This window comes from Salvia hispanica, chromosome 4 (assembly GCF_023119035.1).
Source record: "Salvia hispanica cultivar TCC Black 2014 chromosome 4, UniMelb_Shisp_WGS_1.0, whole genome shotgun sequence".
Taxonomy (NCBI): Eukaryota; Viridiplantae; Streptophyta; class Magnoliopsida; order Lamiales; family Lamiaceae; genus Salvia; species Salvia hispanica.
Window position 1 is genome coordinate 33,082,390 of NC_062968.1, and position 13,781 is coordinate 33,096,170.

General features: G+C 40.1%; 3 protein-coding genes and 1 non-coding gene across 6 annotated transcripts; 1 reads left to right on the forward strand and 3 right to left on the reverse strand.

Annotated features, from left to right (window-relative positions):
- Positions 1-2,602: 2,602 nt before the first annotated feature.
- On the reverse strand, positions 2,603-4,535 carry LOC125218596 (cytochrome b561 and DOMON domain-containing protein At3g61750). The gene is made up of 3 exons (XM_048120292.1): positions 4,174-4,535; positions 3,397-4,083; positions 2,603-3,055 (listed from the first exon to the last, which is right to left on the reverse strand). The coding sequence occupies exons 1-3, from the start codon at positions 4,381-4,383 to the stop codon at positions 2,759-2,761; spliced, it is 1,194 nt and encodes a 397-aa protein (XP_047976249.1). The 5' UTR covers positions 4,384-4,535; the 3' UTR covers positions 2,603-2,758.
- A 279-nt stretch (positions 4,536-4,814) lies between these two features.
- Positions 4,815-6,236, reverse strand: LOC125218597. 2 transcript variants are annotated; one of them, XM_048120294.1, is made up of 3 exons: positions 6,024-6,236; positions 5,770-5,808; positions 4,815-5,651 (listed from the first exon to the last, which is right to left on the reverse strand). In XM_048120294.1, exons 2-3 carry the CDS (start codon positions 5,782-5,784, stop codon positions 4,977-4,979), a joined length of 690 nt encoding a protein of 229 aa, XP_047976251.1. In that variant the 5' UTR covers positions 5,785-5,808; positions 6,024-6,236; the 3' UTR covers positions 4,815-4,976. The 2 variants fall into 2 exon arrangements, with proteins under 2 accessions (XP_047976251.1, XP_047976250.1); XM_048120293.1 differs by lacking the exon at positions 5,770-5,808.
- A 356-nt stretch (positions 6,237-6,592) lies between these two features.
- TRNAA-CGC lies at positions 6,593-6,665 on the forward strand. Its single transcript has one exon. It is a non-coding gene; the product is annotated as a tRNA-Ala (tRNA).
- Positions 6,666-7,122: 457 nt separating this feature from the next.
- LOC125223089 (dynamin-related protein 5A-like) lies at positions 7,123-12,426 on the reverse strand. 2 transcript variants are annotated; one of them, XM_048126062.1, is made up of 16 exons: positions 12,172-12,426; positions 11,802-11,865; positions 11,561-11,665; positions 11,338-11,439; positions 10,786-10,836; positions 10,637-10,677; positions 10,141-10,231; positions 9,953-10,017; positions 9,352-9,546; positions 8,937-9,056; positions 8,769-8,839; positions 8,453-8,678; positions 8,316-8,366; positions 7,719-7,947; positions 7,508-7,647; positions 7,123-7,423 (listed from the first exon to the last, which is right to left on the reverse strand). In XM_048126062.1, exons 1-16 carry the CDS (start codon positions 12,298-12,300, stop codon positions 7,295-7,297), a joined length of 1,809 nt encoding a protein of 602 aa, XP_047982019.1. In that variant the 5' UTR covers positions 12,301-12,426; the 3' UTR covers positions 7,123-7,294. The 2 variants fall into 2 exon arrangements, with proteins under 2 accessions (XP_047982019.1, XP_047982018.1); XM_048126061.1 differs by having other exon boundaries at positions 10,616-10,677.
- Between the last annotated feature and the right edge of the window lie 1,355 nt (positions 12,427-13,781).

Consider the following 13,781-nt stretch of genomic DNA (forward strand, 5'->3'; position numbering starts at 1 on the left):
GTGCGTTTCGAGACAAAATTAAAAACCACCCAATTCCATAGAATTGAAAAACGCAAAAATTCACTAATGAACAATTTAGCACAATTCTTAGGCTCTCATAAAATATATATGCAACACTGAACACTCATAAATGCATAAATTTGAGGCTATTTCTTGCCATAACCAAGAAGATGAACAAGTCCTTCAAATCATAAACTTTGAATAAATTCATTTTTCCACAAATGTCTTAAAAATTAGTAGTAATACAAAATATTGAAAGTGTGAGAATTCCCAACTGTGAGCTGGATGTTCAGCTGAATCGAGCTACAAATAAGTGTGGAACGTTTGGAATGAGAATAGGCTTTGCTTAAGCCAAGTTTCAGGAGCCGTCCGATTAATGTCAAGATTTGAGAGCTAATATGAGCCGTCAGATTGATATGACCGTTGGGTTAGTTAGGTTTCAAAATTAGTTAAAAGGTTTTCCCAATTCTGTTTTCAATTCATTCTTTTCTCTTCAAATTGTAAATCTCAGATTCGTTGAGCCTGATTCTCTCTCAATAAAATTCTCATTTGATTTCTCATCTTCTCCGATTAATCATCGAGTTCTAACAAATTGGCGCCGTCTGCGGGAACCGGCGGTTTTCTTGCGAAACTCTGTTTTTCGGTGATTTGGAATCGGACCTGCGAAGACGATGGCCTCGAGATTTGAGGCGGAGAAGTTTACCGGCAAAAACGACTTTGCCCTATGGAGAATGAAAATGCGCGCGATGCTGATTCAATAAGGACTATCATCGGCATTGACGGTGGAGGAGAAAGATCCGAAAGAAAAGGAGGTGGCTCCGGATGAGAAGGCCATCGCGAAGAAGGCTGAAATTGAGGCGAAGGCGCATAGCGCGATCGTCCTATGCCTAGGCGATAAAGTGCTACGCGAGGTTGCAAAGGAGAAGACTGCGGCGAACATTCTGACAAAATTGGAAGAGCTCTACCTCACGAAATCTCTGGCGAACAGGTTGTTCATGAAGCAACGCCTCTACTCCTACAAGTTCTTGGAGGGAAAGGGAGTATTGGAGCAGTTGGAAGACTTTAACAAGGCAGTCGATGATCTCAAAAACATCGATGTCACCATTGGAGATGAGGATAAGGCCATCCTGTTGTTGAATGCACTCCCGCGATAGTATGACCAGCTTCACGATGCAATTCTTTATGGACGCGAAGGATCTATCACCTTGTTGGAAGTGCAGTCGGCCTTGAGGGCCAAGGAGTTGCAAAAGGGAGAAATCAAGCTCGTTGATTCAAGTGTAGAAAGCTTGAATGTAAAGAAGTTCAAGGGAAAAAAACCCTTCAAGAAATCTCAAGAACAAGCCAAGAATGCTACCAATGATCAAAAGGAAACGCGTTCTTGCCACTGGTGCAAGAAACCCGGCCACTTAAAGAAGGATTGCTTCGCATGGAAGCGAAGAAAAGAGAATGGTGGAGGGAAGGTAGTGAACTCGGCTGAAAGTGTTGGAGATGAAGAGGTTTCCGAGGCCTTGAATGTGATTGAAGGGAAGGATAATGGCTGTTGGATTATGGACTCAGGTTGTTGTAGTCTTCATATGAGTCCAAATCTGGAATGGTTTGATAGCATTGTTGAGACAACCGACTCTGTGGTACTTGGCAACAATCTGGATACATCTTTACTCTTTATGGTTCAGTTGTGAGTTGGAAGAGCAGCCTGCAGCATGTTGTAGCTTTGTCAACAACTGAGGCTGAGTTCATGTCATTAACAGCCGCGGTGAAGGAGAGTTTCTGGCTTAGGGGCATCTTGGAAGACTTCGGCATAAAGCAGGATGCAGTTGCAATCGGCTGTGATAATAATAGTGCCATTTGTTTGGCAAAACACCAAGTTTATCACGAGAGGAGCAAACATATTTACGTGCGTTTGCACTTCATTCGTGAAGAAATAGAGAAGGGGACAGTGAAGGTGTTTAGGGTGGATACTAAAGAGAATCCGGCTGACATGTTGACAAAGCCGGTGCCGAAGAACAAGCTGGAGATTTGTATGAGGCTTGTTAGTTTGTGTAAGATGAAGCAGTGATCAGCTGAACATCCAAGGTGGAGATTTGTGAGCTGGATGTTCAGCTGAATCGAGCTACAAATAAGTGTGGAACGTTTGGAATGAGAATAGGCTTTGCTTAAGCCAAGTTTCAGGAGCCGTCCGATTAATGTCAAGATTTGAGAGCTAATCTGAGCCGTCAGATTGATATGACCGTTGGGTTAGTTAGGTTTCAAAATTAGTTAAAAGGCTTTCCCAATTCTGTTTTCAATTCATTCTTTTCTCTTCAAATTGTAAATCTTAGATTCGTTGAGCCCGATTCTCTCTCAATAAAATTCCCATTCGATTTCTCATCTTCTCCGATCAATCATCGAGTTCTAACACCAACCGAACACAAATAAAAAAATTTCAACGTATTTTGATCGTACGCTGTGAAATTTATGTGGCTTAATATGAATTTATACATAAAACGACAGTCTTCCAACGCCCTAATTCTTGAATTCGACATCGAATAATACGAAAACAAACGGAGTAGCGAGCTTCTAATTTGATGTGCTCCATCACACATGGATCAATGGAAAGTTCCTCTACAAAACTTCAAATCGAGCCTTGCATGTCAAGACCTCTTTCATTTGTATGTACACACTTCATTAATTCCAGTCCAAACAAAACAATATAATAGTAGTACTATTAATGAAATCAAAATTACCCCATTTGAAATTCATAGCTAAATTAGGTTTACATTTAGAGTGATATTTCGCGGTCGATAGAATTGATTGAAAATGGGGGATGCTGCTTATCTGCCTCAGCCGATCGTCTAAGCCTGAGCAATGCTTCGAGAACAATGACAGTAACCAATAGAAAACCAAGCAGAAATCCATATCCAATCTTCCAAGCTTGGGCTGCATCAGCGATGTGGATTCCCAGAAGAATATTAACCGCTCCGAAGAAGAGGCAAATCCTGCCGACCCAGTTGTGGTACCAATTCCAGTATCGCCGGTACTTGCTGTCGGAGCTCGGACGCGTGAAGAAAGCAAGCACCTGTGCAACAAAATTCCTTCCTTCACCATTTTTATTACTCCATAAACTAGCTTTCCAAAATACTAATGTCCTAAATCGGGCCGGGCTTGTTATGAGATTATGCCCGGCCTAAAATATGAACACAGACAAAAAAAATCTTTATGTTTGAACAATTCTTACATTTTCAGATTTTATTTTTTGAATTTCAAATTTTTATGTAATTTTGGATTGGACTGGATTTCTGATAATTCACAATTTGGATTAGATTTTTGGAACTGAAATCTTGGATCCCCTGATCCGGAGAGAGGTAATCTGTTAGTATTTTAGTAGAAGAAGAAATGAAGGTAATGAAGAAAGCAAACCTGTAGAATGGTGATGAGAAGAAGGAAAATCCCAATCCCCCTGTGTGCAGGGAAGAAAACATGCATCTTGCTGTAAAGCGACACTCCAACAATCACCGCCGCAACTCCCAGCAAGAAGCCAATGAACTGAATCGGCACGTGAAAGTAATACCACACTTTATCCTTCCGCCTCAGATATCTCGCCAGAATAGCCCCCGTGGGAAGCAAGAATCCCCACCCCAGCACCGCCAGCGTCCCGTGAGTCCTCCTGTCTTGAGACGAATACGACTCAGCACCGCCGTCCGCTGTACCAGCTGAGAAATCCAAGTAGATGGTTGTCTTGTCTTCGTGCACCGTGAGGCGGTGGTGGTGCGGTGCTTTGGTGCTGAAAGCCAGCAGCAGCGGCTGCGTTTTCAGGGTGGTGTTGAACTTGAGCTGGAAGGATAGGTATATGGTTGCCCCCTGCACGGCCACGTACGGCGGCACGTTTGTCAGGGGGAGTTCGCCCCGGTCCGCCTTGATCTCGCCCGGGGTGAACCCTTTTATGTGGAACTCTTTTATCCTACCTTCTCCCTCTTGATTCACCCATCCCACCATGCAGCTCGAGTTCAGCATCTTCCCGTCTCGCGAGAACCCCATCCCCACCCATCCGCTCGTGTAGATGGTCGATAGCACGATCGTGATCTCGTTGTCCTTCGACTTGGAATACTGCAGTGCACCAAATAAAAGACCGGAGGTAAAAACTAGCACAAAATAAAAGACTAATGCAGAAAATAAAAAGACTGGAAGGTTAAGTACCCTTAACAAATATGAGTTCCATAGTGGCTGGCAGACCATGTTTGGTAGGTTGCTGTAAGGGAAAGGGAGAAATGTGGTGAGATCAGTGCTGCAGAGGCCTTTCCTTCCGTCACCGTCACCGCCCTCTTCTGCCGCCCCATCTGAGACCATGTAACTCATCAAGCTTGCAAAAATGAAGGCCCATTTTGATACTCTCCACCGCCTCTCCATCGCTACCAGAGGATGATGTGAGCCCTGCCAAGACTCAAACCAATTTTGTAGAGCCTTGTTTGGTGGGAATATTTTTTTAAATTTTTTTTTTTTTTTATGAAGAGGTGTCTTGATTTTGAAGCTTATGGCTGCGTATGGTGGTGGTGGTGGGGCTGAGCACGGTGGTTGGAGGTGGCAGGTGATCATCATCATCATCATTCCCGCCAAATTCTTCAAGATAAAATGAATGAACCCTTCCAGCTGTTTGTCTCTGTCACATACCAAACTTTTGATTGGAAAACAAGAGAGTGAGTTTATACTTAAATTAATTACAAATTAGGTGAAACTATGAGTTTCTGGTTCACTGTCATTATTATGAAACTGATCACTTGGCTAACTTGCACAAATTCATCTAATTAGCCTCTGCCATTTCCATACCATACTCTTCAAGATGACAGGTAAAACATTCTATATTTACTATACAAAAAACAAAAAAACACAAGCATATTTTACAAGAGCCAGAAAAAACAAAAACCCTCAAGTTCATCTCCACATTCACCTTTGCCACAAATCCAAAGAAACACACTACAAAAAGCAACCAAGACTCTTCAAAACTAACTCAACTGCGGTGCAGCCACCGGCCTCGATCTAGGCATCCTATAGATATGCTCCTCACCACTAACTTGATCCACCTTGAAGATCCACTTGCTCTTATCCATCTTCACCTCACCCCTCTCCCTTCCAACGCTATAACTCCCCGACTTGCTCCTCCCAAACCCGCTGTCCTTCCCAATCATCGTAACCTCCATCCCCCTCCCAATAGGATGCGTCATGGACCGGACCCTCTCCACCCTTTTCAAGCACCCTCCCAGCCCCTTCCCCCCATCCAACAGGTTATTAGTCACCACTACTGATCTTTTCAGGTTCACATCCAACGTCTCCTGCAGCCGGTCATAGGCATTGGCCTTGCTGTCCACGAGAGAGAAGTCGACGTTCTCATAGTTGAGCAGCACCTGAGCAGGGTCCCCTGTTTTGAACTCCACCATGTCACTGAGGCCTAATTCCTCGATGGTCTCCCGGGACTTGATCAGCTCGGATTCGGGGAGGATGCAGACGAGCTTCCCGCCTGTCTGCCTGGCAGCTGCTGCTAAGGCGACCGTGAATGGGGACACCTCGGATGTCACCTGCACGATTAATTTAGCACTCATCCCTGCTGCTAATGCGGAGATGAACTCGTTGCTCTCGGGCTTCTGCGCGCACAAGCTGCTAGGCTTCTTGGCTGTGCCACACTGTTCAAAACCACCAAAGCTTCAACATCAAAATCTACAAACACAATTCTACATTGCAATCATTCTCACACCATTTCCACCATCTCAAAAGGAATTAAAATTAGAATGGCTAACTTACTACAACATAATTCATGATTCTTCGAATTTCTTATTGCACCTACAATTATACAAACATCATTTCCAGCAAAAGAATGCTAAATAGACAAATCCGTAATTATAAGAAAAGGATATAATAAATTAATAAACATGCAAGATTGATTGTAATTCACATGACATCATTTCTTTGATGGGGATTTAAATTCAAAATCGAGTCCAATAGATTGGACCTGCATTGAAAAAATTGATAAAAAAGAATTTGAGATTGAAAAATACCAATTTGAGGGCATCAAAATATGCATTTGTAGCGTGTTTTGGGGACCAATCCATTTGTTGATGGGAGTTAATGGCAAGAGTTCCTGGAAACAAATTTGTTTTGCTATAGGCAAAATAAGTTGGATAGGTCAAGGGTTTTTGTTTATGTTTTTTTCCCCAGTAATATACAAAAAATTGGTTCATGTATAGTATTGGGATTTAGAAGAGACGATTAAGGAGATTCAACAATTACTATTGGTTTGTAAAATTAGATTGCTCATTTATATATAAACTTCAGACACACATATTTTGACCGTTAAATATAAATTTTCAAACATCATGTCCAACTTTAGATAAAATGAAAGCACAACATCAATAGATAAAGATAATTGCTTTTTTTTGGAGGAAGAAATAAATACATACTACTAGTATAATTTATTATTAAGACAAAAAAATTGGTAAGCACACAAAATAAAATATTTCAACGTCACTTGTTTATATGATCAGTATAAAGATTAAGGAGTAAGGTTTATGAAAAATCAAAAATAAATATTAATAAATAAATATAAGTTCGAATCGGTACAAGCTTGGGGGGTGTAGCTCATATGGTAGAGCGCTCGCTTCGCATGCGAGAGGCACGGGCTTCGATTCCCCGCACCTCCATTTTACTTTCTTCTATCTTTCAAACTTATTATTGCACATTAGCCCAGGGAGTATATATTTTGCAATGCGCTTTTTTTTATATCTCATTTCTTTCTACGGTTCTACCCCTAAATTAATCAATTCAATATTACTTTTTACAAAATTTTATACTTCACAATTCATATTTATTTAAATTTTGAGTTTTTAAAAAGTTATACTACTCTTGAATTTATTAACTCCAATAATCAATTATTCAATTATATCTAACAACAGTACATTAAATTTTTTTTCAAATAGTATTACCTTAATTTGATTCAATAAACTTTATTTTAAATTTTAACAACGGCATAATTGAAATACAATAAATAAAAAGAACGTGGAAAAAATGAAAGTAGCACAAAAAATAGGACAATAATCTCATCCAGACTACTAGTTAATCTTGATAAACTTTAAGTTGAACAAATCTAAAGAATTTATACTCAACAGCCAATAAGCATTTCTTCCTTTTGTGTCCATTATATTGACTTTCAACTTTCAAGAAAACATTTACACGATGAAGGCAACTCCAACGCATTACAAAACAAGGTTGTTTTTATTTTGAACTGCTGAAAAAATGAAAATGTAAAGAGGGGTGTTTGTGATGGAACTCATCATTTAGACCAGGCTACATTATCAATCTCGTCTTGCGCAGCTCTGTACAGCTCTAATCTCTTTGCAAGAGACACACGCCGCTGCATAATGGCTGGATCCTCGTCCAACACCTTAGCCAACTGTCGTCCCTGCAATTGTAACTTGTTAACCAACCAATTTTACACTTTCATAATCAAAACCACCTTCTATCATTACTTGGCACGGATTAATACCTCTTTTTTGCCTAATTCTGCGAAGAAATGATCCAGCAGGCTGCGTTTGGCCTCGCGGACTTGACAGTAAACCACCGACTTTGGTATGGAATTCCTCAGGCCAGCACAGGTCGCGTTCACGTAAGACAACACAGTTGCTCCTGTGCATACATACAAATCATTCATTTATGATCAAACTCAGAGAGACCAATATTGTTAATTCTGTCCTCACCGATTCTTCTGAGGTAGGAGTCGTTATATCTGTCGAAAATGGAATGTGTTGGATTGCCGCCTTTCTCAACATCCTGGGGAAGCTTGCGGAAGAAATCCACGGTTAAGTAACTGCATTCCATTTCTACTAGCTGCAGAGTTGCTCTCTTGCTTTCTTCCTTCATCCTCTCTAACGATTCCACGGCCGCCTTGCCGACCTCCATTCTCAGAGAAGGGTACTGCTTCAGCTCCTGCATGCACCCAACTATCAATTAGCATACCAAGGATATTCAACATTAATACCACTTAGACTGAGTTCTGGTTTTGCACACAAGTTTCATATGATTTTGTTAACGAGTAGGATTCCGGCCTAATTTAGAGCTAACCCGGTCGCCTGAAGATCCAAGGTGGCCATATCAGTCGACATTATTGATCAAATGACTCAAATTGCATGTGGTTAAATGAAATCGGATTGAATACGATCCATCTGTGTAGCAAAATTAAATGAAATTGAAAGTTCGATCGACAAGTTTTATAAGTTGGTGTGCAAAACTAGAATTTGGTCAAAGTTCAGCAATTTACAAGCTAGTATTATTCTTCAACGAGACTATTGACTTACAGCAGTCTCGTTGATGGACTTATGAACTAGCTCCTTCAGTATTCCGTGAACCTGAAAACAGCAACAGGACTTAAATGTGTTTCTATATAAAGAAAGAAAGAAAAGAAGGAAGGAAGAGGTGAGAATGAAGTGTTTACAGCATCAACAACTGCCTCTGCAGGACCTTTGATCGTGATCAAGGCGGTTTCAATCAGACGGCGGTAACCTTGTTCAGGTGCTATAAGATGAGGCTGATATCCATCAGCTTCAGTAATTAACTTCCTAACATTCTCCAAGGCAAGATGCTTGTCAAACTGCAATCGTTTCAGCGCAGCAGGCAGTTGGTTGTCGAAGACGCTGTATATCTTATCACCACCTGGTCGACTATAGTATCATGTCACAATAAGTATAGTGAGTGAGTATAGAAAAAGAGAAAGGTAATGAATAGTACAAGATGCAGATGCAGATGCTTACACTCCATCGAGATGTTCTTTGAAGATCCCATCAAATACGCGGCAGATCTCCATAATCATGTACAACTTACCCTGCAGTAGGCAGTAGCATTAAGGGGTTAGTAGAGGAACGGTATTCAGAAGTTTAGAACACAATCTCGAAGAGGCAATGAAGGTGATAGATACTCACCCCGGCATCAGTTGCAATGGGCCTTCCTAGACGACTCAACTCAGTTTCTAGATCAATTATGGTTTTGTTGATGAGGGACTGAAGGCTTGGAATTCGAGATTTGATAACAGCTTCCAAGTGCTATCATGAAGAAGCCCAAAATAAGTCTAATAAATTATAATGTAGGAACTTAACTTTGATAGAAGGAACAAATGGAATAACTCGAACAAGAGAAAAGACAAATAGATCAAGCATGTTTCAGGCTAAAGGAAAAGACATCACTTCAGCATTCTTGGCCCCATTTAAAGGCCACAGAATTTCACTTTCAAGTATTTTGCTAAGAAATTTTTTTTGGTTTAATTTTGTCAAGACTATATAAATGTCTGGAAAGCAACAAGAATTGACTCAACATCAGCTAGTTCTTTATTTTTCTTACTCTGGATAGAACTTTCCCTAGATGTTCAGAACCCATCCTCTGAGTAAGATGGCTGTATTCTGGGGTTTCAGAGAAATATTCATGCTCTCTACGCCTAGCGGCAATCATGTCAACCTTTTTGTTAATGTCAGCTTGAGACCTGTTAACAACACCAATCCATGGAAACTGCAGCTTATACGCTCTTCCTTCCAGGATCTAGAATACATGAAAGTGTTCAAATATGTCAAAAAATTTTAAGTAACTCAATTATGATAGAAAAGTCATAGGAACCTATAGGAGGTGTAAAATATATAATACACATACATATAGCTGCAGGCAAAATCAACAGAGAAATATTGGATAATGTAAGTTATCATCAAACACAATGGTCATTGCCTCTAGATTGCAAGTTGGAATGTATGTAATTGATCAGGAGTAGTACTAGTATCCAGATATAGATTGAGCAGGAGCAATTAATTCAAGCAAGAAAGGACAAACTACTAGTTTTCTATACGACAGGACAGCAATGAAAAATAAAAGGCAAGCTTTAAATACACAGATTCCTCTCTACTAATACTGGATAATATACAGTGAAAGTAGTGGTCAGCCATTCTACACTTACATCTACAGCATCCGTACCCTTGTCCATGAGATCAATCTTTGTCAAAACTCCAAATGTTCTCTCACCTAAAAGGTAAAAGTACAGATGTTAGAAAGAAATAGGAATGAAAAACCTTACAGAGTAGAATGACGGATCATGCTCAAGTAGTAATGATGCATTCATAGGGATGAATCCACAGTATGTCATACCTTTTGGATCCACTTCACGGGATATCTTAATAGCATCAGATGTTGCAAGATCTTGGTTGGCAGGAGAAACTGCTAAAATAATACAGTTGGGCTGCATTTGGTGGATTTAACAAAAAATAAACTGATGAAGCAGTCAATTTTTGTACTGAAAATAAAACTTAATACAACAATGGCTGAAAAAAGGGAAGAAGAACAAAGCTGAATGTCTTGGGCATAAACATAGAACTCCATATTAGTGCAAACAACGATTATATTGCTTCTAAGTTCTAAGCTTGGTGCAAAACTGAAGAAAAATGACTTTTCTTTTCAATTCTAAATTTGATAGAAAAGGAAAATAAAAGACTGTAAATCCTTCTAATGCATGACATTATTAGTGCAACATCAATAAGTATAACAGGCCTTTTTACAGATGTGGAGCAGTAATGAACTACTTTCTGATTTCACTTATGGCAAAAAAACGCATATTATGAAATACCTTCTCAATATAAGACCGCACCATGTTCTCAATATCCATCACAATGCTTTCTGACTGGCCCTCTATCATATGCACATATTTAACATTTGGTTATTCCCAACTGTGTGTATACGCGATAAAAAAGAGTAGTATCTCCAGATTACATGATACATTTGAAGGGGAAAACTCACCAACAGCCACTTTTGTAAGGCCAGGAAGATCAATTAATGTCAAATTCACAACTGCAGTTTCAAGATGCACACAAATTAGTTCTAACTAGATATATAAACAAGGAGTAAACAAATCCATATAATTCTAAAAGATTACATTTAAATTCATATGATAGAGGATGAGGAAACTATAGATTCAATCCAATGCTTTTTACTTTTTACTGTAACTTCAGATCCAAATTTTAAGCAGCAATTTTACCAACCAAACAACTACTACTACTTCTTTAATAATGTACTATAAGATACTGTGATTCTAATGTCCAAATTATATTCTTCTCCTTGTCTTCCCTCACCTTCTATGTCCGGTTATTACAATAGAACATGTGACTGCATTATATGCAGTCATTTGAGATAAATCTGTAATGTTGCTAGGCTGAAAATTATTTGATGTGAATCCGGATGCACACATGAAATGAGAAGGACCTACTTTGGATGTGAAAAAAGGATATTACTACAAAAGCAGAACAACTGAATTTCAATAGCAGAAATGACCAATGGCAGTTACAGACTCACCATTAGGGGAATATATGCTGAGATATATAGGAACTGCTGATATTTGTTTACTGCGTCCTGTCTCACGGTCAGTCTCATCTGCAATCTCCTTTACCACAGCAGCTAAACAAAGCAGATCATCGTCAATGGTCAGCATATGTTTACATGCATTCACACATACATAACATAGATCTATAACTTATATGCAAGTGAAAGGCACAAAAGAGTCTTCTATAACTCTCACCGAAATCCGTGTATTTCTTCCTAGGAAGATGTCCAAACTCTGCATATTCTCGACCTTCATCAATCCGATGAAGCTGCAACACAAGTGGACGTCGAGTGACAATACCTGTGTTTTGCAAACTAAATCAATTCCGATGTTCAAGGATATGGATATCCATGAGTCATAGCGAGACAATATCTACACAATGCCATTGCATATGGTGATACAGAAATACTCCACTAAACAATAAAACACTAGATACCTGATCCACGAGGCAAAAAGTCTTTCCCAACAATGCTCTCCAACACAGAGGACTTTCCAGAACTCTAGAGACCATAAACATCATTGTCACTTACCACAGCTAATGATAAACTATATCCAAGGAGAAAGGAGAATGAAAAATGCAAGGTATCAACATTAAGACTAAAAATACACTGAGAGCTACTCAATTATAAACCTAAATAGCAGAAATCCCTATCAATAACTTCTAATTTTCAAACAACAATCAAAACGGATAAATATCGACGATAATCAGAAACATCTAGTTTGAAAACATATTACATCGATGGAAGTCGGTTCTCGGCTGAAATTGATTAAACGAGGATTTGATTGGAGGCGTAAATTCCGATTACCTGACCACCGACGACGGCAATTGACGGTAGGGCATCCCAGAGAGTGGGCAAGGCGCTCTCTTCGCCGTGATCGCCTAGCGCGGTGCATGCTCTCTGCAGTCTGTTAACTAATGCTATCAGATTCTCCATGTGGAGCAGAGTTCACACTCAATTGTGATTCGCCAACCACACCGCGATCAATTTAATTTTGAAGAAAAAAACACAAATCTGTTGGGGGCAATTTTTAGAAATAAAATTGAGATGAGGAGAAATGGAGGAAATGAAAGGAAAAAAGCGCATAGGCAATGGCAGTTGCGGGGTGGCGATGATAGAGGAGATTCATACTTCGTCGCCTTTTCAAATTTCAAACGCTGCATGGAAACAGCGATTCTCTTAACAACTTTGTCGATAAATTCAATTTTTTTTTATAATATAAATATTAAAAAAGTAAAGGCCAAAATTGGTCCTGAACATATGACAATTTTACGTTTTTAGTCTTAAACATTATCTTTTAGATTTTTTGGTCCTGCACACATAAAAATTTGATCATTTTGGTCCTCCGTCAATATTTCCGTTAGAAACTAACGGTCAACGGGTTTAAACCCGATTTTGACTAAAATTAACATTTTAATTCTGATTTTCTCCTTAACTAATTCACTAACTATTATTATAAATACTTTTAAAATTAGAAAATTAGAATTAAATATTATGAAGAAAATTGGGGGATTGTTGAGAAGAAGGGTCCAGCACCGCCGCCGGAGAAGTGCTGGAGCTCCGGGTGGTGGTGGTCGGCGATGCTGAACAGCGGCGAGGCGACGACGGAGGTGTAGGGGTTTGTCGGCAGGTGCATTTGCGCTCACCTCTGCTTCGACTCCGGCGAAGTCAATTTGGACGGCGGCGGCGATTTGAATTACTTGCAGCACGTGACGAAATCGTCGGCGTGCAGCAGCACATCTAAAACGAGCAAGAGGTCGGGGCTGTCTCTGTCTAGATCTGAGAGTAGAATCAAGGCGAGGGAGCGGGCCAAGGAGCGAGTCGCGGAGAAGGAGAAGGAGTCGACTCATCCGCCCTCTCTCAACCCTATCTCTCACACCACTTCCTTCACCGAGCTCTTGAGTGGCGGAATCGGTCGGTAATTCCAACTCCGCCCCCCCCCCCAAGGCACTGGTCCTCCACTCCCATGGACTACTCCACCTCCGGCCTCCTAGCCCCGCCCTCCGCCGCTCGTCCTGCCCGTGGAAATGCACCTGCCGGCAAACCCCTACACCTCCGTCGTCGCCTCGCCGCTGTTCAGCATCGCCGACCACCACCACCCGGAGCTCCAGCACTTTTTCGGCGGCAGTGCTGGACCCTTCTCAACAACTCCCCAAGTTTCTTCATAATATTTAATTCTAATTTTCTAATTTTAAAAGAATATTTATAATAATAGTTAGTGAATTAATTAAGGAGAAAATCAGAATTAAAATGTTAATTTTGGTCAAAATCGGGTTTAAACCCGTTGATCGTTAGTTTCTAACAGAAATATTGACGGAGGACCAAAATGTTTAAATTTTCATATATACAAGACCAAAAAATCCAAAAGATAATGTTTATGACCAAAAATATGTTCAGTACTAATTTTGGTCTTTACA